Source organism: Ostrea edulis, chromosome 7 (genome assembly GCF_947568905.1).
Source record: "Ostrea edulis chromosome 7, xbOstEdul1.1, whole genome shotgun sequence".
Lineage (NCBI taxonomy): Eukaryota > Metazoa > Mollusca > Bivalvia > Ostreida > Ostreidae > Ostrea > Ostrea edulis.
In genome coordinates, this window is record NC_079170.1 from 18548181 (window position 1) to 18575487 (window position 27307).

Consider the following 27307-nt stretch of genomic DNA (forward strand, 5'->3'; position numbering starts at 1 on the left):
TTTTCAATATCAGATAACATATGAATTGTATTCTACCACAAAATGCGCTATAAGACAGTGAGATGTATATAGTACGTTTTAAAATACCTCTTCAGGAGTTTTACAAGGACACATTTTAAGTACCGCTTTATTTATCAATTTTGCTGATGAATTTCAAACACTTCGATAAGGTAATTACTGATCCTGTATCTTTAGGTGAGAAAGCTTGTAAGCATCTCTTTTTGCTGATCATCTTGTTTTATTATCAGAATTGACCGAAGGCTTCCAAGATTGCACAGACATTCTAGCAAAATATTACATGAAATGGACGTTGCATGTAAACTTATTAAAAAAAAGTTATGGTTTGTTTCACAAAGAAGATAATGAATATATCTGGATTTTATTTAAACAATACTATTTTAGATATTAGATATCATAGATAAGTACAAATATCTTGGCATATTTATCAGACTTACCTTCACCATACGGAAAAAGCTCTAGTTCTAATCTGTCTCTCTATATCTATCAGACTTACAAAATGTACCTTCATCATACTGAAATAGCTCTAGTTCTAATCTGTCTTTCTATATCTCAGATTTACCTTCACCATACTGAAATAACTCTAGTTCTAATCTGTCTCTCTATATCTATCAGACTTACCTCCATCATACTGAAATAGCTCTAGTTCTAATCTGTCTCTCTATATCTATCAGACTTACCTCCATCATACTGAAATAGCTCTAGTTCTAATCTGTCTCTCTATATCTATTAGACTTACCTTCACCATACTGAAATAGCTCTAGTTCTAATCTGTTTCTCTATATCTATTAGACTTACCTTCACCATACTGAAATAGCTCTAGTTCTAATCTGTCTTTTTATAGCACTAGTTCTAATATGTCTCTTTATATATCTATCAGACTTACCACCACCATATTGGAACACAGACAAACATATGGCAGTGATCTCTGAACGTCTGGGTCGCCTTCAGCTGCCGAATTTTATATACAGTGCGTGTAGAGAGGAAGAAGATGATTGGTCGACAGTGTGTCGTGATGTATGAGACTTTGTCCAGAGAATCATTGATTGATTTCTGACGTCTCATTGTGTGGACTTTACATCTAAGTAAGTGTGTTGTTCATGTAATCAGCAAAATATATGTCCTCTTTGATATCAATTCAGTCACTACTTTATGAAATGATTTGAGATTTAGAAAAGCAGAATTTACAACCACATTGTGTTTTATGGTGTGACCGGTCGACAGGGGATGCTTACTCCTCCTAGGCACCTGATTCCACATCTGGTGTGTCCAGGGGTCCGTGTTTGCCCGATTATCTATTTTGTATTGCTTATAGGAGTTATGAGATTGATCACTGTTCGTTATATTCGCCTTTCATGTGTAATAATATTTAGCTAGCCGAGATAAAATGTTTCTGGAGTGCTTTTGTTGATGTCATTGTCATCAACAGCATCGATGAACAACAACAATCCATTTCTAAGAAATGTTTAGCCCTACACGACTCTAATTTGTATGGATGATACATCTATAGATGTATGTTAGTGTTTATTTTCAAGAAGAGGAAGAAAATACGTGTATATATGTGATGTAATATTCGCTAAATTTGTTTGTTATTATAGGTAACTATTTAACCATTTAAAAGGCACCTGATCCGACCCCTCTCTATTTTGTATTGCTTGTAGGAGTTATGACTACAGATAGATCACTATTTGTTATCTTTTCCTTTCATGTTCAGATGTGCATATTTTGATACGAGTGACCAGATTATAGTATTTCAAAGATCCATTTCTTAGTATTAACGGTAATATTTATGTGATTCGAGCTTGTATAACCATTCATAAAACGTATGTGGTTCTGAATGTCTCAACATCCTATGTTTCACCAATATGCAGACATGATGAAAATACTGTAATATGTATGTAATTGACATGATTACTGTAGTATTAAAATGTCGTATTTTTACGTTTCAGGATAAGGATACTTCTGAGTCAAACACGTCGGGAATTTGAAGACACGTGTGACCTTTGTACCGGGTCAGTCAGTGTAACCCAACATACATCAACATGCCCTGGACTGACGTCATCATGACCTGTGTCGAGTTCAAGGTCACTGGAGTCGACTTCACCGTCCCTAATTCTGAGGTTTTGTATCCTTGTCTACATAAAAGCAATTTTATTAATCATTATTTTTTAATCTACACATTGTTACTTAGGAAGTGGGAGCCCGGCGTGCTGTTGTTGTTACATACGCGTTCCTTAAACAAATGTTAGCATTATAATTCAATTCAACGTTGGAAAATGTCATATTTTATTATTTATAATTGAAAGTTCAATTATCTTTTATCTTTAAATTTCTTTTTTAAAACTACCAGTTGGTAAAAACTGCGAGCACAAGTTCTGCCTATATGTTGTTACAAGATGAAGGTCAGTTGGTGCGAATGTGTATTGAAGTTGAGAGCAGAACGGAAAGCATATGCCGTATGCCTATATGTAACAGTGCGTAGCTTCGATAGAACCATTTTCTCGCAGTTTATTTACGTCTTTGTCCAAGTGCTTGTTTGAAAAAGTACAGGGACAAATTCTACTGGGTTTTTTATGGCAAAGTTGTTGTGCCGACAAAAAATATTCACGTCTTGTTCCTCATACCTTAAAAATCCTTCGAAAATTGAAGAAAAAAACCACAGTCCAAATCCTCTCTACTGACAGCAAGTACACCCTTAAACGGCACAAAACCCCCTAGTGCAGTGTTATTTACAAGCCGTTAATGTGATAATTGTGTTTTTTTTGGTCAATCTAATCTGTTTATGAAATGGCTAACAACTGTTTTCAAATCTTCTTGCTCGAGGTCGCATATGACGTCACAGATAATGGCGCGTAAAATATCTAGGGAAATATGCATATTGCAAGATTTGTATTTTATCGCTTTCAAACTCGAAAACTACGCAAACTGTTTCATTTAAAACATGTAAAATAGTTTTCGGCATGAAATGAATTAATTTTGCTGAAAAAATTAAAAAGTTTAGAAACATGCGATGTGTCCTTTAATGTTAGAAATAAACTAATACATATATCAAAATAATGGTAATGTCTTTTGGTCACTTACATGAAAATAAATGGCTGATCGATACACTTAAGATACACAAAAAAGAATTAGAAGAATATGTCATTAATCTGTGTCATGACCAAACAGAATTAAAACCAGCAGCATTATTTTTCAGACTGGAGTGGAGGAGTTGATGGTTGTGTGTGATCAGGACGTCCTCTCTAACTTCAACCCTCCTACTGATTGGCGTTATCTAGAGAATGACCAGGACAGAGAAGGTCAGCACAAGTTGTACATAAACTGTACATCATTGTACATAAACTGTACATCATTGTCATAAACTGTACATCATTGTCGTAAAATGTACATCATAAAAGTAGTTGTGTATACACAATACATAAACTGTACATTATAAAAGTAGTTGTGTATACACAATACATAAACAGTACATCATAAAAGTAGTTGTGTATACACATTACATAAACTGTACATCATTGAACATAAACTGTACACCATTGTACATAAATTGTACATCATAAAAGTAGTTGTGTACACTATAGGATTGAATATATGAATTATTTTGTTCATGGAGAAATGACTAAAAAACTAATTGCAAACTTTGTGAAAGCCAAAGGCGATTAGGTTTTTATATTCATTTCTCAATGAACAAAATAATTTATGTATTTAGTGCTTATAATTCAATTACAAACTGTTAATTTCCATGAAATGTATTAACACTGTCAAAATAGAAATAAACATTTGTGAACAGCTGCAGATCCTTGGAGTAATTTACACACATGTCGGCCGCTAGCAGAAATTAACACCAATTGCAGTTTTCTCTGATTCACTGCAAAATACTAGGTTGAAGACATTTATATATTAAAAGAACAGTTTTGATAAAACAGAATTGTTAATCAGACTTGAATTTGGGGCTGAAGAAACGCTTTCCGCCTGTTGATTGAACGTAAACAGATTCAAAGCATGGGTGCCTGACACACTTAATCGTGGCTACGCTCAGTTTCTCACTATCACTGGATAGATTGTCATTATCATTAGCCAAGGCTATATTAGACAAAGTTTTGCTGACCGCGAGTTTTTAATAATTTGTGCTCTCCCTTGAATAACTACGGACTGAGCCTTCATTCCGATGACCACTCATTTACATAATATGGCGTAATTCCACCCAGCGTCGCTCAAATCTTACATTGCATTATTTTCACGCCCCCATTTTGTATTACATTTAGTAGAGAATCATAGTCATAGGATCTAATTTAAATTGTATTGAATGATGTCTCTGCATATATTTCTTGTCTTGTGATATTTTAAAATGAAATCTGATAACCTCATTTACTTGAATATTGAACTATGTTAGCTATATATGTGTATTGGTTAATTTTACAGAGACTGTTTCTTTGGAGAAGACATTTTACAGAGCAGCCGCCAAGGAGTGGACCCAGAGAAAAAGTCTTGGGAATATTAAAACAAAGGCATCCAAGGCCCACCACAAAGAAGGCCGAACACCGTGGACACGCTTCCCAGAACAGTGCATGAAACCAATCAGACAATTGCTCTACTGTCAACAAGTATTGAGGAAGAAAAGCTCCAATCCAGGAAGTATGAAAAGTACCCAGAAAGTTTGGTAGATGGAACAGACATAGATCAGACAGCCATCGCAAATACTAGTATCACAAATCTGCCTCCACTGAGCATGTCCGAACAAAGGGAGGAAGTGAGTGTGATGTCCCAGAATTCCTTGTGGGACTCGGTGTGTGACCCCGAGGTCAGTGTGTGGAGATATGGACGATGCAGCCTGGACAAGACTCTCAATCAGCCTCAGATCTCAGAACAGTTTGTACAACTTGAGGAGGATCTAAAGAGGCAGAGGAGATTTAGTGATGTGTTTGAATTACAACTTCAGAGGTGGATCCAAGAGGGTGTATAACACTGCTTTATAGACACATTGAGAAAGATTGAAGTCATCTCACATTCTTAAAGGCTTTCATTTACACTTCATATTTGTAAAACACCAGTATTTTCTTTAAGAAATAAATGGGTTCTGTATATATTGTTTGAATTTACAGAGCAGCTGTCAATGTGTAAATGAAGATGTGTGGATAATCTCCATTTTTATGTCCCCGTAATCCGAGATTTGTATATTTCATATGTATATTGCTTGAGACAAGACCTTTGGTTTGGTAATAAAATTTTTGACCTACTGACTTCACCTTTGGAGTTTGACTTACTTTTGAAAAACTTTCACCTTGGCCATAACTTTCGAGTGGTTAGTGATAGGGCTTTCATATTTCACATGTGTATTCCTTTTGACATGACCTTTTGGTACCAAATCTGTTGTCTTCTTTACCTTGACCAGGGAATTTGATCTACTTTTGACAAACTCGAATCTAGTTCATAACTTTTAAATGATTAAGGATAGGAGTTTTCATATTTCGTATGTTTTTTCCTTGTAACAAGACCTTTCTTTGGGTACCATAAATAGTTTGCTTCCATATGGGGGCATCAGTGCTTCACAAATGTATCTTGTTTTTACATTAATCTATGATTGTAAATGAAATGAAGAAAGTACGATTAAAATGAAAGGAGATATTTTTAGAGATTTATTTGTTGGTAGCTGTGACCTGGTTTTAACGTCTCATTAATGGAAGTTTTAGATACACACTCCTATGTTTGCTTGGGTATTGTTAATGTGGCCCTGTATTTAGTCCAATTTCTTTGTAATTCAATATTTTAACCCCACCTGAGGCAAAGTGCAAGAGAGCTTTCTGATTAAAGTACATATGCATTGGTTGTTGGGCACAAATCAATTTAGCTAAAAACATTTTACAAACTCTCCAAACTTCAAAGGAATCAAATTATTCACAAAAGTGGTTATGAGTCTTCCTAAAGGGAGATAATAAGGAATTAGTGGAAATAGGATGGGTTCAGAAATGACAAAACTGTATAGCATAAATTAAAGTTTGTATTATAGATGGTGGACTCTGAGAGTAGATAGAGTCTGAGTAGCTACAGATCTGGAGCTGTCTGAGAAAATATTGGGGTACAAGTAGAACTATACAGACCCTGGTCTCAAACTTCCACCAGAGTTCGTTTGCATACAAACCAAACTCTTCCATTTAGGCATTATGGGATAGCGATTTCTTAAGCCGCGTATACTGTGTGATGTTAGTGTAGAATGACGAAAAAACATAACGTCAAACGTAGACAACTTTCAAAACAAGAACGCAAACATCAAGTTCATTACTTTACACAATAATTTGAATAAAGTCTTCCTACTTTTTAATGATCTTTTGATCATTTTATGTTTAAAATAAAATCCATACTTTTATATTAATGCTCTTAATGTCAATATCTTCAAACTTTTAACTACGAACTACTTCTTTAGTGTTATTTGCCTGCGTGATAATCGCGGACTCACAATATACAAATCTGTATATTGTACTGCGTCACATAGGAGAGGTCTATTCGTAGGTGACGTAATGAGGCCTCGACGGGGAGTTTGACCTTGGTCTGTCCCAATTAAAATTTTCCCAGAGAGCTACAGATCTGCAGCTAGGGTCTGAGGTGAGATGAAAATGTTCACATAGAAATGTTTACATGAATTCTGTCAAAAGATTAAATACATGAATTGCGTAAAAATACTTGAATAACAATTGATTAGATGTTTAGTAGAAAGGATACAAGCAGTGACAAAGCATATCATAGAATGTAGATTTTAGATGGTCAGGGGTTCTGAATAGAATGTAGATTTTTTTTTTTTTTTTTAGATCTCCATGGGTTCTGGTGGTAGGGTAGAACTATATACTGAAACTGTTTAGGGGCAGGGTTAGGATTTTCCATATAGATATATATTCACATGGTAAACTTCGATCCCTATTGTGGACCAACCTATCCCTGGGGACATGCTTTTTAGCTCACCTGAGCCGAAGTCTCAAGTGAGCTTTTTTGATCAAAATTTGTCCGTTGTCTGTCGGTGGCAGTGGCGTCGTAAACTTTTCACATTTTCATCTTCTCAAGAACCACTGGGCCAATTATAACCCAGGGCTTTCAGGTTTGTTCAAATAAAGGGCCATTCCCCCTTCAAAGGGGAGATAATTGCAAAAATAGGGTGGGGTCATTTAACAAGAGGCCCACAGGCCTTATTGGTCACCTGAATACTAATGAAAAAGTATCACTACTTCCATGGGCTATGAAATCTAGAAAAAATTTCCTGTTCTGAATATCTAAGCTAAATTCTAATGTCCAGCAACAGTATAAAACAAGATGTGTTCTTCAAACTTCACTGCCCTCAAAAGTGCATACACTGATGAAAGGCTTTAAATAATAGGTGTATTAAATTAAAACATCAAAATATATAACAAATTTGGACTCATCCTAAAGTCATAATCCTGGGTTGTGAAATTCACCATTTTAGCTCACCTGAACCGAAGGTTCAAGTGAGCTATTCTGATCACATTTTGTCCGGCATCTGTCTGTCTGTCTGTCCGTCTGTCTGTAAACTTTTCACATTTTTGACTTCTTCTCCAGAACCACTGGGCCAATTTCAACCAAATTTGGCCAAAAGCATCCTTGGGTGAAGGGCTTTCAAGTTTGTTCAAATGAAGGGCCATGTCCCTTTCAAAGGGGAGATAATCACAAACATGCAAAAATAGGGTGGGGTCATTTAAAAATCTTCTTCTCAAGAACCAAAGAGTCAGAAAAGCTGATTTTTACATGAAAACTTTCTGACATAGTGCAGATTCAAGTTTGTTGAAATCATGGCCCCCGGGGGTAGGATGGGGCCACAAGGGGGGATCAAAGTTTTACATACAAATATATACGGAAAAACTTTAAAAACCTTCTTCTCAAGAACCACTGAGCCAGAAAAGCTGAGATTTACATGAAAACTTTCTGACATAATGCAGATTCAAGTTTGTTCAAATCATGGGCCCCGGGGGTTGGATGGGGCCACAATAGGGGATCAAAGTTTTACATACAAATATATAGGAAAAATCTTCTTCTCAATAACCACTGAGTCAGAAAAACTGATATTTACAAGAACACTTTCTGACATAGTGCAGATTCAAGTTTGTTCAAATCATGGCCCCCGGGGGTAGGATGGGGCCACAAGGGGGATCAAAGTTTTACATACAAATATATAGTTAAAATCTTTTTCTCAATAACCACTGAGTCAGAAAAGCTGATATTTACAAGAAAACTTTCTGACATAGTGCAGATTCAAGTTTGTTCAAATTATGGCCCCCGGGGGGTAGGATGGGGCCACAAGTGGGGGGGGGGGGTTCAAAGTTTTACATACAAATATAGGAAAAAGGTTTAAAAATCTTCTCAAGAACCATTGGGCCAAAGAAGTTGACATTTACATGAAAGCTTTCTGACATAGTGTAGATTCAAGTTTGCAAAGGGTAGTTTGGGCCATAATAGGGACTAAGGTTTTACATGCAAATATATACGGAAAGTCTTCAGATATGGGCCAAGGTGACTCAGGTGAGCGACGTGGCCCATGGGCCTCTTGTTTGTAAATCCTTTTCTGCTATTCCTAATGATGCATTTAGATTTTATACAGTATCAGCAAACTTGCACATAAATACTATATACTAAGTTTGGCCCCACCTTGGGGTCAAAACCCTTACTCTGGGGAAAATCAAATTTACAATTTTGGTAAAAGACTACCTACTCTATCCATTTAGTTTCAATTTAGTATCAAAAACACTAAAGAAAATGTTATTTAAGTGTTTTACACATTGACACTATATAACAAGTTTGGCCCCGCCCTGGGGTCAGAACCCCTACCCCGGGGATCATGAAATTTAAAACTTGGTAGAAGCCTTCCTGCTCTACATCACTATGCATTTAGTTTTTCTTACATATGTGTGGTTCTTGAGAAAAAGATTTTTGAAAATTGGTCATTTTTGGGCAGTTTTTGCTCTGCCCCTAAGGCCCCATGGGTGCAGGAATCCTGAAATTTACAATTTATGTTCCCTTTGTTCCAAATATGTTTCATACCAAATCTGAAAAGAATTGGAATGATAGTTATCAAGAAGTTAAAAATGTCTATTGTTAACACATTTAATAACTGACCATTTTGGCGCCACCCTGATACCAAAACCCCTACCCCTGGGATCATCAAATTCACAATTTTGGTAACGGACTACCTGTTCTTTCTAAATATCTATTTACTTTCTATTTGGTATCAATAGCATTAAAGAAGATGTAATTTAAGTGTTTTACACATAAACACTATATAACAAGTTTGGCCCCGCCCTGGGGTCACCCGAGTTTACTCAGGTGACCTAAAAATCTTCTTCTCAAGAACCAATGAGCCAGAAGAGCTGAAATTTATATGAAAGCTTACTGACATAGTGTAGATTCAAGTTTGTTCAAATCATGGCCCCTGGGGGTAAATTGGGCCCACAGTAGGGGATCAATGTTTTACATAGAAATATATAGAGACATCTTTAAAAATCTTTTTCTCAAGAACCAATTAGCCAGAAGAGCTGAAATATATATGAAAGCTATCTGACATAGTGCAGATTTAAGTTTGTTCAAATCATGTAACCGGGGGTAGATTTGGGCCACAATAGAGGATTAAAGTTTTACATAGAAATATATAGGGGAAATCTTTAAAAATCTTGTCAAGAACCAATGAGCCAGAAGAGCTGAAATTTATATGAAAGCTTCCTGACATAGTGCAGATTCCAGTTTGTTCAAATCATGCCCCCGGGGGTAGATTGGGGCCATAATGGGGGATCAAAGTTTTACATAGAAATATATATGGAAAATCTTTAAAAATCTTCTTCTCATGAGTCAATGAGCCAGAAGAGCTGAGTTTACATGAAAGCTTTCTGACATAGTGTAGATTCAAGTTTGTACAAATCATGGCCCCAGGGGGTATTTTAGGGCCACAATAGGGGATCAAAGTTTTCCATGAGATTAAATAGGGAGTCTTTAAAAATCATCTTCTCAAGAACCAATGAGCTGAGATTTACATGAAAGCTTCCTGACATAGTCCAGATTCACGTGTGTAAAAATCATGGCCTCCAGGGGTAGGTTGGGGCCACAATACAGCCTAATGTTTTACATGCAAATATATATGGAAAGTCTTTAGATATGGGCCAAGGTAACTCAGGTGAGCAATGTGGCCCTTGGGCCTCTTGTTACAAACTTGAATTAGCACTATCGACTATGTCAGAAAGATTTCTTGTAAATGTAAACTTTTGTGGACCAGTGGTTCTTCAGAAGATTTTTAAAGATTTTCCCCGATATATTTGTATGTAAAACTTCAATCCCATATTGTGGCCCCAACCTAGCCCCGGAGACCATGGTTTTAACAAACTTTGAATCTGCACTATGTCAGGAAGCTTTCATGCAAATGTAAACCTTTTTGGCTTTGTGGTTCTTGAAGAGATTTTTAGATTCCCCTTATGTATTTGTATGAAAAACTTTGATCCCCTATTGTGGCCCCATCCTACCTGGAGGCCATGATCTAAACAAACTTGAAAATACTTTATACTAGTAAGCTTTCAGGTAAATCTCCACTCTTATGGCCCAGTGGTTCTTGAGAAGAAGACTTTTACAGATTTTCCCTATATATTTCCATGTAAAACTTTGATCCCCTATTGTGGCCTCACCCTACCCCTAGGGGTCATAATTTTAACAAACCTGAATCTGTACTATGTGAATGTCTGGCCTATAGTGGTTCTTGAGAAGATTTTTAAATGGTAGACCCAACCTATTTCTGTGATTATTTCCCCCTTGAAGAGGGATCGACCCTTCATTTAAACAAACTTGAATCCCCTTCACCTAAGGATGATTTGTACCAAGTTTAATTGGAATTGGCCCAATTAGTTCTTGAGAAGATTTTCCTATATATCAGCATGTAAAACTTTGATCCCCTATTGTAGACCAACCCTACCCCCAGGGGCCATGATCTGAACGAACTTGAACTTACTTTATACCAGGAAGCTTTCGGTTAAATCTTCACTCCTATGGTCCAGTGGTTCTTGAGAAAAAGACCTTTAAAGATTTTCCCTATATATTCGCATGTTAAAAAAATGATCTCCTATTGTACATGGCACCATCCTACCCCTGGAGTCGTGATTTTAACAAACTTTAATTTTCACTATGTCAAGAAACTTTCATGTAAATATCAGCTTTTCTGGCTCAGTGGTTCTTGGAAGATTTTTAAATGACCCCTCCCTATTTTTGCCAATTTTTTATCTCCCCTTTGAAGGGGGCATGGTTCTTCTTTTGAAAAAACTTGAATCCCCTTCAGCTAAAGATGATTTGTACCAAATGTGGTTGAAATTGGCCGAGTGGTTCTGGACAAGAAGTTGAAAGCATGAAAAGTTGACTACGGACAATCAGAAAGGCTCAGTTGAGCTTTCAGCCCAGGTGAGCTAAAAAGGGCAATCAGTTTTGGCGTGGAAACTTTTAATTTCAAGTCCATTTTGCTTGACCTATTGACCCCAAATTTGATAGCAATAATCCACATCTTCTGACAAGCGTTTTAATTAAATATGGTGACTCTCAGAGTTGGAAACTGTTTTCCTACATACATTAACATGTTTCCAGTTCCCTTGACCTTATGACCCAAAATCATTAGAGAGGATTATTGTCCCATGTGCCCAATATTGATAGAAGATTGAAGATGTTATGTACATGTATTTCAATAGAAAATGAAATGCAAATGTTGTAACCTTTCAAACTGCTCAAATAATTTCTCATATGTCCACTCTACTTGACCTTTTGACCCTAAAATCAATAGAAGTGATTTACATGCCATCAAAATTAATCTATGTAATAAAGAAAATTAGTCAAACCAAAAAGTCATTAAATTTTGCTTCAATCACTTAAAGTGGGATAGACACGGTTGAGCTTAAAATTTTATTTGTCCATTATTATTGTTTACAGTGCTTACTGGTAACTAACGTATTGCTAATGGTCAACCAAAATTTGAATATTACAACTGAGATACAGCACTCGCAATTCTTTGATATGTAAACAAGGACGTTCCATGTTTTTGTTTACATATAGATTGCTTGATAGAAAATAGCATGTTTAAAACAAAATGAGATGTGCTAAACACTACAAACTATTAAATTATGTTCAGAATTAACTTGTAAATTGAAAAATCTGCTTTAAACGAACTTTTACTGGTAAATCTAACTTATATGTAAACAAAAAATAGGACATGAGCCTTGTTTACATAACAAAGAATTGTGAGCTCTGCATCTCCCATTTAGCTTGATTACTGATATTCAAATTTTTGCTGACCATTAGAAATACCTTAGTTAAGCATTGTAAACATTAAGAATGGAAAAATAAAATTTGAAAATATTCAGTTCAAATCGTGTCCATGCCCCTTTAAAACATTTTGATTTTCTGAACAAAACTAAGGAATGAGAGAACAAGATTTATTTCATGTAAATTGTGATAACCTCTTTTATAATATTTCAGGTGATCTCCCCTGCAATATACACTTTCATTCATCTTGATCTTCAAATACATGATCTAATATAATTGAAACACATGGTAAGTTTCTCATGAAGTCAGTACACGTCAATGTCCTTAGAATCGTCAGTATCACATACAAACATCTTATCTTTCTGTGTTACATTATACACGATAGTACTGACAGAATACACAGAAAAAACATTTCATAAAAATTCTAAATCGATATGAATAGGTTTACATGGAATGATACATTGCCTAAAAATCTGGAGAAAAATAGAATACCATTAAACAAGATTAATGGACGAAAGAAAAAAAATTAAAATGTCTACCAAAGGATGGACAGGATGATATACATCTGACTTCAGTGGTGTGTGTGTGTGTGTGGGGGGGGGGGGTAACAAGTATAATAAGTATACCAAAATAAGATTTGTTATCGATGAAGTTTCTGATTTGTTGTGCTTTTATATAAATTGGACAGCCATTACAGAATTAATTAGTGTCACTGACATAATTTCTAGAGATGGAACAGAAAATTAAGTTTGGAGCTGATAGTCTGAATGTATTGAGATTTCGCAATCTTTGTTTCATTTTCCATGCATTCTTGCAGATAAAATAACTGTTATCTATTTACCTCAATACGCTGAAGTATCTAACATGGCTATAAACAATAGTATTTATTGTAGATATTTGATTTTCTTCACATTTCCACTATAAAACTCAGTAACAAACAAGTTGTCACTTTTGTCCACACATAAACCGAATGGATACTTCAGACCACAGTTATCTATATAGCGGAGGAACTGTCCATTCTGGTCCAGGATGTGGATACAGTGGTTATCACCGTCTGCTGTCAGGATCTGACTCTGACTGTCTGTTGTGATTCCGCAGGGTTCAAATGCTTTGTTTTTGGTAGAAGAAGAATGACCAGCATATTTAAATCGGAGTTTTCCAGCCTGGTTGACCACCACTACTGCACCAGCTTCTGTGTCAGCCACACAGATATCCAGGTTTCTGTTCTCACTGATGTATTTAATTTTATCATTTCCTGAATATAGAGGCTTATCCTCATCATCATACTGGATTGTTTGTTTCTCTGTGGAACCTGAGTAACGGACAACTTTGGATTGTGTTTCATCATCACTGTACATGGTAACCAGGAGATCACCAGAGGAGGTGACACAGAGATTGACAGGTATCCAGCCCTGTAGTCTGATCACCTCCCTTGTCTGTCCACTCTTCACTTTATTCACAGTATTTGTTGCCCAATCAGAGTACACTAGATCACCATCACTTGCCACTGCTATATCATTTGGCCAGTTCCCTGATTTTGTTTTGATTGTATTGATAACTGTACCTTGAACATTAAAGCATTTCATATCACTGACTTCTGCACTTGTCCAGAATTCTTCTTCACTCAGACAGTTAACACTGCGGGGGTATTCATACCCAGTATTTATTGTAGCGACAAGCTCTGGTTCATCCATAGGAACTTTTTTCAGTGTGTAGCCATTTTCATCTGTGGTATATGATAATGGTATCAAAGATCCCAGTGACTTGTAAAGCTGTTCATTGTCTATCGTGTTGGGACTAAATGTAGGCAGTGAGACTCGGAGTTTGGGAGGAAGTTTTCTGAATTCTTTGTTTTGGGATCTGTATTCCATGGTCACAGACACTTCATTGGATTCCTCTATTTCCTTCAGAGTAATCAGTGATTGCTCAATAAGGGACTGTATCTGCTTAATTTCATCCAAATGTTTCTTCAGAATTTCCAGGTGTTTGATTTTCATCTCTTCTATTTCGTTTTGCATTTTGTTGATGACATTGTCAATTTCTTTGTGCCATTCCTCTCCATGTTTTGTAACTACTGTTGTGAATTTCACGTATTCTCCATCCAAGTTGGTTATTTGAGTTTCTAAATCAGTGGCCATTTCCTCATATATTGGAGAAATAATGTTTTCTATCTCCTCTGAATCTTTTGTAATGTCTGCTTTTCTTTTGTTGTAGATTTCAGAAAAAATTGAAAATGTATGACCCTTGTGTTTATCTGTAGATATAGTAGTACACAAGGAACAGACAGACATGTCACATTCCTTGCAAAGAAATTGACATTTTTCAGTTTGATGTGTACTACACTTTGGAAAAATCAAGGTTGATTTTCTATTTTGGAATGGGACCACTATGTGTTTTTTATAGTCATCAGCAACATGTTTTCCTATACAGGCAATGCATAGATTGACGTGGCAAAAATCACAGTACATCTGTACTATAGCTGTCTCACAAAGGTCACATCGGACGACATCTTGGGCACTGTGGCGGGGGTCCATGGCTACTCTATATATTCTACAATTTGAAGAATATGAAATTAATCAATTATATTATGACGATTTGGATAAAATAAGTCTATACTAGTTAGAGTGTTATATTTAAATGTGAGAAAATTCATACCTGTATACTATAAAAAATATTCAAAGACGTGACAAATTTTATGCATATATATATATAACAAATATCTCTCATACTCTGTTTTATACTCTGTAAATGTTACAAACATTTCATAATCAATATTTGTATTTCGAATTCCCCATCATTGACTTTGATCTGACTTTTTCAATTCTTTGCAACAACTAATATCGATTTAAAAGGTTGGACAAACTCTTACAGTTCTTCTGATAGAACAGGTGTCTACAGTCAAAGCTCACTGAATTAAGTTGTATAAGCCTGAGATTTCTTCTTATAGTTTTGTGAAATATACATAGCAATATGTATTCTTATCTCAATCATTGAAAAGATGTAACACTATATTTGTGAATCTAAGTTAATATTTTTATATCGCAGAATATTAATGATCACCTTATGTATTACAATTAAATATCTGTTTAACATGCATTATATAATCAGTATTACAATTAATTATCCGTTTAACATGCATTACATAACATGTATTACAATTAATTATCTGTTTAACATGTATTACATATCCAGTATTACAATTTAAAATTATATGTTTAACATGCATTACATAACAGGTATTACAATTAATTATCCTTTAATTGAAGAACATCAATATTATACATATTGCAATTTTACCACAATGAGCTAATTCATTTGAACTAAAAATATTGGAATCCGACATTGTTTAGTCATGTTCTATAGATAAGCTTTATATGAACGGAGCAAATGTATTTCTGCTCTGAGAGAAATAGAAAACTCAAAAGTACGGCCTCATATTAGAATAATGACTGCTGACAATGGTTAACTATGAGATACAACAAACTAAATGTAAATATTGTTTGTTTTGATAATGATAGTAGTGTAAGCTCATTGAAGATTCGCGATGTACTTGTATGAAAGGCGAATATAACGAACAATGATCAATCTCATAACTCCCACAAGCAATACAAAATAGAGAGTTGGGCAAACACGGACCCCTGGATATATGAGGGGTGGGATCAGGTGCCTAGGAGGAGTAAGCATCCTCTGTCGACCAGTCACACTCTCCATGAACCCTATATCTTGATCAGGTAAATGAAGTTTATCTCTGGAACACATGCATTTTATAAGATTCAATCCCATATTTCACTACCATACACAGCCAATGATATAGATACAAACATTTCAAGAAATTTGCAGATAAATATGGTCAGCTGTTTACACTTCAGCCAAAAGTTATATGTATATGTATTTATATGTTACATGTCATATAATGATACATATTTATTCTGATGGTCAATAAATGTGTTGCTCATAATAATCCAAGTTGAAATGTTTACACTGATTTTCACATAAGAGTGAGATTTCCTCATTAAAAATGGGCTACAACCGTCAGACGAAAAGAAACACAACTGATCATTCATTGGATGGATATAGTCATATCTAAGGAATATAGACCCAAGTTTTCTGCAGCATTGCTTTAAAAATACTCTTGTTTTGAATTCAAACCCAATATCTGTGACACATGTACATGAAGTATAAAACTATATGGAACAATAATGGAATTGAATTAGCTACTAAACACCTCTTTTTAAAACAAGAGGCCCAAGGGCCACATCTCTAACCTGAGTCACCTTGGCTCATATTTAAAGCTTTTCCCTATATATTGTAACAGGCTGGCTTCTAGTAATCGTCATCACGTATAATCACAACTTCTTTACAGATCAAATGTTTATTTTCTTCACATCAACAATACATAAAGATACACACAACTGCGTTGGTCTATCATTAAACGATGTCACCTGGGAATCACAACCCGTATTTAATCATAAACTTTCACAGGGTCTTATGAGTGGTGGGATATAGCTCAAGGTTTCAGAAGTATAAGAATAGCATTGTATAGTAGAGGGGAGTAAAAGGGGGATAACTCTGGCAAAGAGAATCTACATAAAGGATACTTGCTGTCAGGAATTATTACTATAATAATAATGTTCAATAACTTTGGATTGTCAGGAACTAAATTGTAAGAAAATAAGACGTCAGGATTTTGCAGTTGTCAGGATTGTACTTGTCAGTGTCAGGTAATTATAATTTATCTAAATATTAGATAGGAAAGAAGTATTGAAAAGTTTCTTTATAATGATTACGATCTCTTGTCAACAAATTCATTTTTGTACCTAAGTTTCTCTCAAATTTTGTCCTGACACTGATGTGTTTGAGACAGCTATCTAACTAAAATGAGCTTCTTCCTCCCTTATATAGTTTCAGCAGCTAGGAATTAGTCAATCAAATTACTTGATTTTCCTGACAGAAAAACTTATCTTAAATCATACAATAAACACTGCCATCTTTATACAAAAATGATATACAAGTAAAATTTATTGATTCAATAAAAATAATTGAATAACTTGCCTAGTTAATTGATTCAAATATATGCTGAATTCACTGCACTATATTTTGTGACTTCACTACCAACAAGGGAGAAAATGTATCCTTGGGCATGCACAAAATAGTTCCAAATTAAGTAACAAAAATCAGTATATGCACCCAGGTGTGCATGAGCCGAGTTGCATGGGATACATTGTAAAGCCAGGAATGATGTGGCATATTTATAATTGTGAAGAACTAATTTCAGTTTTAAATTTTTCGAGTTACTGTCCAGAAACCATATTTGTCTGAAGTTTTCAATATATATTCGGTCACTGTGACTTTGACCTTTGTTCTCCAAAATCAATAGGGGCCTTGCTTTGCTGATATCCAACAATATATACAAGTTTCATTTGATTCAAATAAAAAAAATTCGAGTTATCCTCCGAAAACCAAAATTTTTTGGAATTTTAAATCTATTTTCGGTCACTGTGACCTTGACCTTTGACCTATTTTCTCCAAAATCAATAGGGATCTTCCTTACCTGGTACATAACAATATCTTTAAGTATCATTTGATTCGAATTTAAACTTTCGGAGTTATCATCTGCAAACCAAATTTTTCTGAAATTTTCGTTCTATATTCGGTCACTGTGACCTTGACGTTTGACTTATTTTCTCCAAAATCAACAGGTGTTTTTCTTACCTGGTACCCAACAATATATCAAAGTTTCATTTGATTAGATTGTAAACTTTTTGAGTTATCATCCGGAAACCAATTGTTGACGCCCACCCGCCCGCCCGCATCACCAAACCAATAACCGAGTTCAACTTCGTTGCAACTCGGCTAATAAAATGGGACTGTAATGATAACAACAATTAAAGACTGAATTATATTGACTAAATCTTATCATCTATGTGAATTCTAAATGAAACAACAACACATAGTAGCTATAAGGTAAGTTTGCATGACTTTGAATTAATGCGCCAACTTCACTGTTGATGATGTCATGTACAATGACATCATGTACTTAACTCTGTGTGCACTTAAGATAAACATGTGTAGGATATATGAATTAAACTGCAGGATAGACCAAGCAATCTATGTGATATTTCACACAGGTAAGTGTACTAATTGTGGTTGTTTGGGTTTAACTTTTAGTTTTATTTCTGGATTTCGATCCCGATGTAAATTATTCACCTGTTGTATTTGACCATGCCCACTTTATCTTTTAGCCAATAACTTTAATGACAGTTTCTATTGTCTAATTTGCTATATAAAGCCATGCAGCTTACTATTCGGAGAAGCGAGAGAGCTGGCCTTGCTAGCTACTCTTCTCCTTCCATTATTCCTATTTTGGAATTACATTTTCGTCTACTTTGCCCCTTTTTACTTACTAAATTATTATTATTACCTTTGGATTGGGAGATTTCTTGATTTTATAGGCTAAGTTCTAGGCTTTAGGAGTGTGTATTTGTCACATTCATACTGGTAATAAATTCGTAAAGTGTTATTTCTCTTATTTTCATTTCTATTTGAATTTATTTCCAAGTTTAAAATCATAGTGTAGTAGGGTTGTTTCGAAGTCGCCACTATCAAAATATAAATAAAACAAACACAACGCGATGTACAGACTATACGAACGCCAGACCTACTACAATATTTGGTGGACCGTGACCAGGATAGGATTTTCATTGTTGTGAGGGAAGTGGTTGTTAAAGACACGTGCTCCACGCAGTGAGTCCTATTCAGCGATACGAACTGCTACCTTATTTGTTCGACCGCAACAACTCAGGATAGAATTTCCATTGTTGTTGGGCAGTGACTGTTATAGACACGTGCTTCACGCAGTGAGTTCTGTTTAGCGATTTGGACTTGGCTGAATTCTTTTGTTATATTTTTAGTCAAAGTTTTTTTCCTCTTTACATTTTCCTTTATATTTTTTTGATATATATTCAACGGTGAACTATTTTTGCTCACCATGCAGTTATGCAAAGGGGTTTCAAACCTTTATCAGATTTAGACCATAGGATAGATCTCTTAACGGCGAAATGTGCTTTGTTAGAAAGCCAAATCAAAGTTAAGTTAGAACAGAATGGGAGTCGTTTTCGAGAGAGAAGGTTTTTTCATGACTCGTTCGATTTTGGAAAAGAAATTAATCCACTATTGTTTGATGGGAGTTACGATATTCTAGAATTTTTCATTCAGTTTGAACATGCTGCTAAGTGGAATGGCTGGAGTGAGAGAGAGTGTGCAAGTCAGCATCTCGTGTTTACGTGGCTCGGCAAGACACATTCTATCTGAAATTCCTTTAGCCATGTCCTTAGATTTTCAAACATTGAAAGATATTTTACGGAATCGTTTTTGTCCATCAGCATTTGAGGATTTTTACAGAATTCAATTCAAGAACAGGGTTAGAGAAGGAGAAACTATTTCAGACTTCGGTCATTCCTTGCAGAGACTTGCATTAAAAAGGTATTCTTGTTCTTTTAGCTCGATAGAAACTCACGTTATTGACCAGTTTGTATTTGGCTTAAGAGATGCCGACTTAATGAAACATGTTTACTTTAGTCCTCTTGCATCTTTAGATGAAGCCATTGCATCTGCTGTCGAGTTTGAAGATTTCAATGGGCGAAATGCGTATGTTCAGCAGAACATTGCATGCGATTCCGACACACCATTTAATACAAATTCTGTAAGAGCCCTTATTCGTAGAGAAATCCAAGCCGCTCTTGATTTGTATACGGTTGATGAAAAGAGCAAAGTACTGGAAACTAATGTTGTATCTCAGACTAAGAATGATCCTGACTGTGCGTCAAAGTCAACCCAAAATATCGGGAAACTCGCAAGTTCTGATGCTGGGGCCGTGGCATCAGATCTAGAACGTTTAAACATTACCGAACACAGTAGGCCACCCAACATTTTGACGAGTAATGCACAGAACGAACTCGTTGAAAACCATATCGATGGAGTAGTCCAGTCATTCTAGCCAAAAATATAGCGTAACCTCAAACTAATTGCAACAGAAATGTTTTTGTTTTCAAACGGTGAGTCAAGGGATGCTCTAGCGTATATAAAAAACCGAGAACACAAAACAAAGGGGAAACGTGTATTTTGGGGGCAAAATCGTACATTTTGATAAAAAATCACCGAAAACCGGGATTTATCATTTATCTTCACACATGAAAGAAATAAAAGAAACGTAATTGCTATAATCATCGGGAACAGTGTTAACATTCACAAACTACTTTATTCATACCAAAATTTCAAATGAATGATTTTTTATGAGGCGTAAAGCCTTATTTTGAAAGAAAAATCGATGAAAATGAGAAGAGTTCATATGAAACTTGTAAACATTGATTCTGGCACAAAATGAGATACTTTTTATATGAGACAATTAAAGAAGTGATAATTAATTCATAAAAATTATTTAACAGTTTTAGATTTTAAAATCATGAGTGTATCAGTGGCGGACTTAAGAAATGGCAGCCCCCCCCCCCCCTAAAAATTTCAAAATCAAGGTAAATCATGGTCTTTTGTTTAAAAAATTGTAAACGATAAAAGAAGCAATAATTTCTTCCACTCTTGGAGAAATAAATGACAAAATGTTTTTAATTATTTATTTACTTTTATTGGGATCCCCCCCCCCAAAAAAAACCCCTTAAAATTTGCGTCATTTTATTAATTTCACTTTTATCCAAACTGACAGAAAATAGTAAAAATAACTACTTAGGAGACATATTTCAAGCCCTATAAAATCTGTAAAATCCATGCAGGAGTCCAAGGCGGCTTCCAGACCCCTGTCTCATAAACTTGCGCCCCCTCCCCGCCTAGTCGCAATTACTGGATCCGCCCCTGTGTACGATCCCGTAATCGTGTTTGCTCTGTTCATTTGTTTGTCAGTCTGCAAAATGTTTAACTTTGGCCATAACACTTGAATGGCAAATGACAGTATTTTCATATTTATCATTTTGACATTTTGACCTTGATTATTGACTTACTTTTTGTCAGTGACCTTGGAAAAAAACGTGCTTAGGGTGTTGGGATTTGCTTACGAGTTAGAAAATCCACGCTACATGTTTAGTGATAAATTGAATCGGGTGAATACAAATTAGCCGGGACGATTGTATTGTTTTTGACCATTCCTCATTTCTTTCTCTACAAATATCTATAAGTTTCTTTGAGAAATCTACAGTTTGGATACAGAAAAGCCATTAACGCCACGTTTCCTACCAGAAAATTTGCGCAAAATATACAGTTCTTGTCGAAGTAAGAAGTAGGTGTTGTTGAGCGAAGACCGCGACTTGATCATTCATGATTAAGACTTGTAGATTAAGACACCAAATTTTCCTTTTAAAAAAATATTATTGTGTTGGGATTAGTGTAGTCACGGCGACATTTTTGATGTACTCTTTTGCCACGCATTGTTACAGTAAGTCAGTAATTATAATGACATACATCATATCGTATAAATGCGAATTCAAAAACACCCGATCCATCGGATCTATATGTCACTGTGATAAAGAAATAATAGCAATACAAAGACAATAATTACGCATAGTGTTTTCTGTAAATCAAAGAATGTTTGTAATATAAGCGGAATGTATAAACTGGGTGGTTTGCCGAGGGAAATTTGTTAATAAAAAAATAATACAATCTAAGTTAACATACACAATGTGGGGGTACAAGTAGTAATAAATCTGTTCTCAGATTTAAGTATTAGTATGCAGTACAAGGTAGTAAAACGTGACTCATCTTCTACACAATCTATTAAAAGTGATTGATTGTATATTGTTTAACGTCCCTCTCGAGAATATTTCATTCATATGGAGACATCACCATTGCCAGTGAAGGGCTGCAAAATTTAGGCCTATATACTCGGCGCTTATGGCCTTTGAGCATGGAGGGATCTTTATCATGCCACACCTGCTGTAACACGGGGCCTCAATTTTTTCGGTCTCATCCGAAGAGCCGCACACAATTTAAAGAACACAGTGTACATATTCGGTCTTCTAATTCTTCTCCTTTGTATCGCCCCGTTTCTATTCTAATTGGAAGTATACCACATCTTCATAGTGCAAGTAAAGATCTGAGATATTTTGGAATGCTCGTGGAAAATTAATTTTCGGTTCTAAAATTTGTTTTAATATCTTTATATAAACATAACTTAATAGTTGATTTACTTTTACATGTACTAGCCACTATTTCTTATAGTTATGAAGCAACTTGTTCTGAAATCACCAGTGTCACACAATTAATAGTAACCTATTATATAATTTCTTTAGAATTTAAAGATTCAGATAATGACTTCATTTGTGATGTCCAGTTAGACTTATTATATTAATTCACACATGTTTAGTAATGTTGTCCATTGATAGTAGACGATTCCAGTATTGTATAGTTTATACAGTGTCAGTGGTAAGGAATCTTCCATCCGAATTCGCCATACATGTAGTGCAGGTAAAGGAATGAATCTGTGATAATGACGAAGTTCGCAATTCTGAACCATCTCAATGTTGTGGTAGTTTCGGAAACCCCATACTACACTACAATAGTTCAAAACGAGCTACACAAATTCAGAAAAGTTTTTCGAAAGTTGAAAGTCCTAGGTCTTTGTAAAAAGGAATTTTCGAGACAATGGAGTTATTTCTGACAGCACTCGTCCTGTTCACACTTATGCTCCCCTTTTCTCTTAGTTGCAACAATATATTGACTATCACCAAGAGGTGTATTGTAAATTCAAGTGTTCTATCACTACCTGAAAATCAAAAAGTCGATGCAATTCACTTGTGAGGGACAAATGCCCAATGCTTGAAAAACATTTGATTTTACTAAATCCTCTGGAAATTACCCTCATGTATGTACAATTAGAAGCTAATTTCAAGGCCGCTCGTATCATGGCCGCATCAAACCTAACATGCAATGTCTCTTTCTCCAAACGCTCGACATTTCGAAGTGAAAATCACAGGTCTTTCGAATATGACCTTAAAAACGGAGATCCCGTGTCGCGACAGACGTTGGCACGTTAAAGAATCATTACAAGTGGTATTTCACCTACAACTACAAACAACCAAACATTACGTAAAGGTTTGAAGGATTATTAATTGATAAGAGATACGTTTTTGTTCTTATGTTTTTGCGACATTTAACGCTAAACATTATCAACTAATGGCAAAAACTGCTTTCCATACTTTTTTGTTTGTTGTTAGAGAGGGCTTACATATTGATATGGTATTTTTGTTTTGGAGAGAAGTTTGACTCCAATATTTTATATTTTTCAAATTGTAGTTCTTTGATTATATGATCACTTGGTTTTAGATGTTTTGGAACCGATGTCTGTAGGAATCAGACATAATATGGATATTATACATAGAGTATCGTATAACGTTGAACTTCATTAATTAGCTTTTATACAAAGTCAATTTCTTTTCGTATGAAAATGTAATTAGTGATCAAAAATTAGCACATGCCTGAAACAAACTAGCATTTTAGAGGATAAAATTGACTTAGCAGTATATATGCAGTACTACAAAGAGCGTCTACATAACTTCAATTATCTCCCTTGTAAACCCTTCTGCGTCTATGGAACCATGCCGTAACAAAGTTTATGCTATGAAAATGTGCTAATTTAAATTAGAAAATTGACGACTTTCCCCTCTCTCGATTTTTCTCGATTTTTTATATGATCATTATAAGCATATTCCACTACAAGTTTCGCAAAAACCATTTCTGTTGCAATTAGTTTGAGGTAAAACAGTAGAATGACTGGACTAGAGAGTCATTTCATTTGGATGGCGAAGTTCCTATTTGTAACTCGAATGATAGTTATAAACCTATCGACATGTGTAAGTCGGAGTTGAAATCGGTTTGCGTTGCGACTTCTTTGAATCCTGAAGCAAAGGAATTCATTCCTAGATCGTAATTTTCTTTAGAACCTTCAGTTGAAAAGTTGGACTTGCGTTCTGTTTTTGCGTTGAAACTTGATGGAAGGACTGTTCCCCCGGTCAAGTTTGTGCCTTGGTGAGGAGCCAGTGCACAAGCACTCATTTGGTCTGTTATGCAGTAGAGTCGTTGGTATTGTACTTTTACTGTAGACCGGAATTTCCAAAAGGAATAGGTTAGATTATTTGACTTATTGAAATAGTCATACGAGTTGTGTTACCCAGGTGTACGATGAACTGCTTGATCATGCTTTATGCGCATGCTACACATACGTGTGTGTGTACACACAGTTTGTGTTCTTTTTATTTAAAAGTTACTACCTTTATTAAAAACGCGTAAATTGATACGATTAAGTAGAATTTCTATCCCCTGACATCTGTATGGCAATTATGGGATGTGAAATTATTATAAACCGCGTAAATTTAATCTATTATACATTTTTCTTTAAATTTTCTTATTTATTCATTTACCAGTAATTATGATATTGCTTATATCTAATTTTTCATATATCTAGCACTTTTACTAAATATGCTTTCAGATTATTTTTCAGTTTCTGGTGGGATATGGATGACAGCTACAAACGGAATCCAGAGATTGATGCAAGGAACACATAGTTTGCAATTCTGTGGGATATCCGTGATTCATGATCTTCGGAGTATCTGAACCTGAGAACCGAAATCAGTGAAAGTGATGTGACAGTGATCTTGTGAACTATTCCTGTTTTCGCGCTCCTGACATTCTGGTGAAATCAGAGCGTTGATACTAACCGAGGAGAACTGTTACGTTACCTGCCTTTGGATGAACTTTTCATGATATGGATTTTTCTTTAAAGTGAACTTTTGTATATTACGTATACATTCATTCATATATTTTGTACAATGTATACCATTGTTTTCCATGGGGGGAAGAGGGGTTTCTTTTTCATTTCTATATCATTTTTATTTTTCAATTCTTTATACTAGCTTTTAGTCAAATGTATAGCATTTGTCTTTAAGGGGGGGGTGGTAGTTTGGGTTTTACTTTTACTTTTATTTCTGAATTTCGATCCCGATGTAAATTATTCACCTGTTGTATTTGACCACACCCACTTTATCTTTTAGCCAATAACTTTAATGACAGTTTCTATTGTCTAATTTGCTATATAAAGCCATGCAGCTTACTATTCGGAGAAGCGAGAGAGCTGGCCTTGCTAGCTACTCTTCTCCTTCCATTATTCCTATTTTGGAATTACGTTTTCGTCTACCTTGCCCCTTTTTACTTACTAAATTATTATTATTACCTTTGGATTGGGAGATTTCTTGATTTCATAGGCTAAGTTCTAGGCTTTAGGAGTGTGTATTTGTCACATTCATACTGGTAATAAATTCGTAAAGTGTTATTTCTCTTATTTTCATTTCCATTGAATTTATTTTCAAGTTTAAAATCATAGGGTAGTTGGGTCGTTTCGAAGTCGCCACTATCAAAATATAGAATAAAACAAACACAACGCGAAGTACAGACTATACGAACGCCAGACCTACTACATAATTAATAGTCATTGATTGTGAACTGTAGGATGCATTTCATTCATAGAAAACATTTGGAGAATAAAATACAGCTGGACCTCATGTTTATATGTACAGCAATAAAAAAAAAAAACCATCTCTGAACCAACGCAGTCAAAGAACAATGATAAACCATGACAATTCAACAATGACATTATAGCTTTCCACTATATGCAGTAAATGTACAGTTTTCCCTTTAATTGGAATTTCACATTTTGTTGTGCAACTATAGATCTAATGCACAAAATATGTATCTAAAAGCCACTCCCCTTCCCAAACACACAAGAAAATTTGTTAAGCAAGACTGGTCTATTACAATATTTGTATGCAAAACTTTGATCCCCCCTTGTGACCCCATTCTACCCTTGTCAGAAAGTTTTCATGTAAATACCAGCTTTCCTGGCTCAGTGGTTCTTGAGAAGACTTTTTAAGATTTTCCTTATGTATTTGTATGCAAAACTTTAGTCCCCTATTCTGGCCCCAACAAACCCCCCGGGGCCATGATTTGAACAAACTTGAATCTGCATTATGTCAGGAAGCTTTCATGTAAATCTAAGCTTTTCTGGGTAAGTGGTTCTTGAGAAGAAGATTTTTAAAGATTTTTCCTATATATTTGTATGTAAAACTTTGATTCCCTATTGTAACCCCATCCAACCCCCGGGGGTCATGATTTGAACAAACTTGAATCTGCACTATGTCTGGAAGCTTTCATGTAAATCTCAGCTTTTCTGGCCCAGTGGTTCTTGAGAAGAAGATTTTTAAATGACCCCATCCTATTTTTGCATTTTTGTGATTATCTCCCATTTGAAAGGAACATGGCCCTTCATTTGAAGAAACCCGAAAGCCCTTCACCCAAGGATGTTTTGTGGCAAGTTTAGTTGAAATTGGCCCAGTGGTTCTTGAGAAGAAGTTGAAAATGTGAAAAGTTTACGACGACGACACACAACAGACAAATTTTGATCAGAAAAGCTCTTTTGGCTCAGGTGAGCTAAAAAGTAAGCTTATTCATTGAATTTATCAAAGTACAATTAAATAAACTTGGTGTTAAATACGTAAGTTCTAGTAATCTACCGGATTGTAATATACGTGTCATTTTTTTATTTGTTGTATGCCTATTAGACAAATAACCTATTTCAATGCAAAAGGAAACAAGAGGCCCATGGGCCACATCGCTCACCTGAGTCACCTTGGTCCATATCAGAAGATTTTCCATATCTATTTGCATGTAAAACCGTAGTCCCTATTATGGCCCCAAACCTACCCCTGGAGGCCATGGTTTTTGCAAACTTGAATCTACACTATGTCAGAAAGCTTTCATGTAAATATGAATTTCTTTAGCCCAATGGTTCTTGAGAAGAAGATTTTTAAAGATTTTCCCTATATATTTGTATGTAAAACTTTGATCCCCTATTGTGGCCCCATCCTACCCCAGGGGGGCATGATTTCAACAAACCTCAATCTGCACTATATCAGAAAGCTTTCATATAAATTTCAGCTTTTCTGGCTTAGTGGTTCCG

General features: G+C 35.3%; 1 protein-coding gene and 1 pseudogene across 1 annotated transcript; one reads left to right on the plus strand and one right to left on the minus strand.

Moving 5' to 3' along the window:
* Positions 1 to 1873: 1873 nt before the first annotated feature.
* On the plus strand, positions 1874 to 5678 carry LOC125653834 (uncharacterized). The gene is made up of 3 exons (XM_056143578.1): positions 1874 to 2138; positions 3215 to 3317; positions 4441 to 5678. Exons 1-3 carry the CDS (start codon positions 2061 to 2063, stop codon positions 4680 to 4682), a joined length of 423 nt encoding a protein of 140 aa, XP_055999553.1. The 5' UTR covers positions 1874 to 2060; the 3' UTR covers positions 4683 to 5678.
* A 6775-nt stretch (positions 5679 to 12453) lies between these two features.
* LOC125653877 (uncharacterized) overlaps positions 12454 to 27307 on the minus strand; it is a 28131-nt pseudogene continuing 13277 nt past the window's right edge.

What these genes read in the sequence shown, in the direction of transcription:
- LOC125653834 (XM_056143578.1), top strand. Translation starts at nt 2,061, where the DNA reads ATGCCCTGGACTGACGTCATCATGACCTGTGTCGAGTTCAAGGTCACT. An exon ending in TCACCGTCCCTAATTCTGAG is followed by an intron (nt 2,139 to 3,214) that starts GTTTTGTATCCT and finishes ATTATTTTTCAG; the next exon opens with ACTGGAGTGGAGGAGTTGAT. An exon ending in GAATGACCAGGACAGAGAAG is followed by an intron (nt 3,318 to 4,440) that starts GTCAGCACAAGT and finishes TTAATTTTACAG; the next exon opens with AGACTGTTTCTTTGGAGAAG.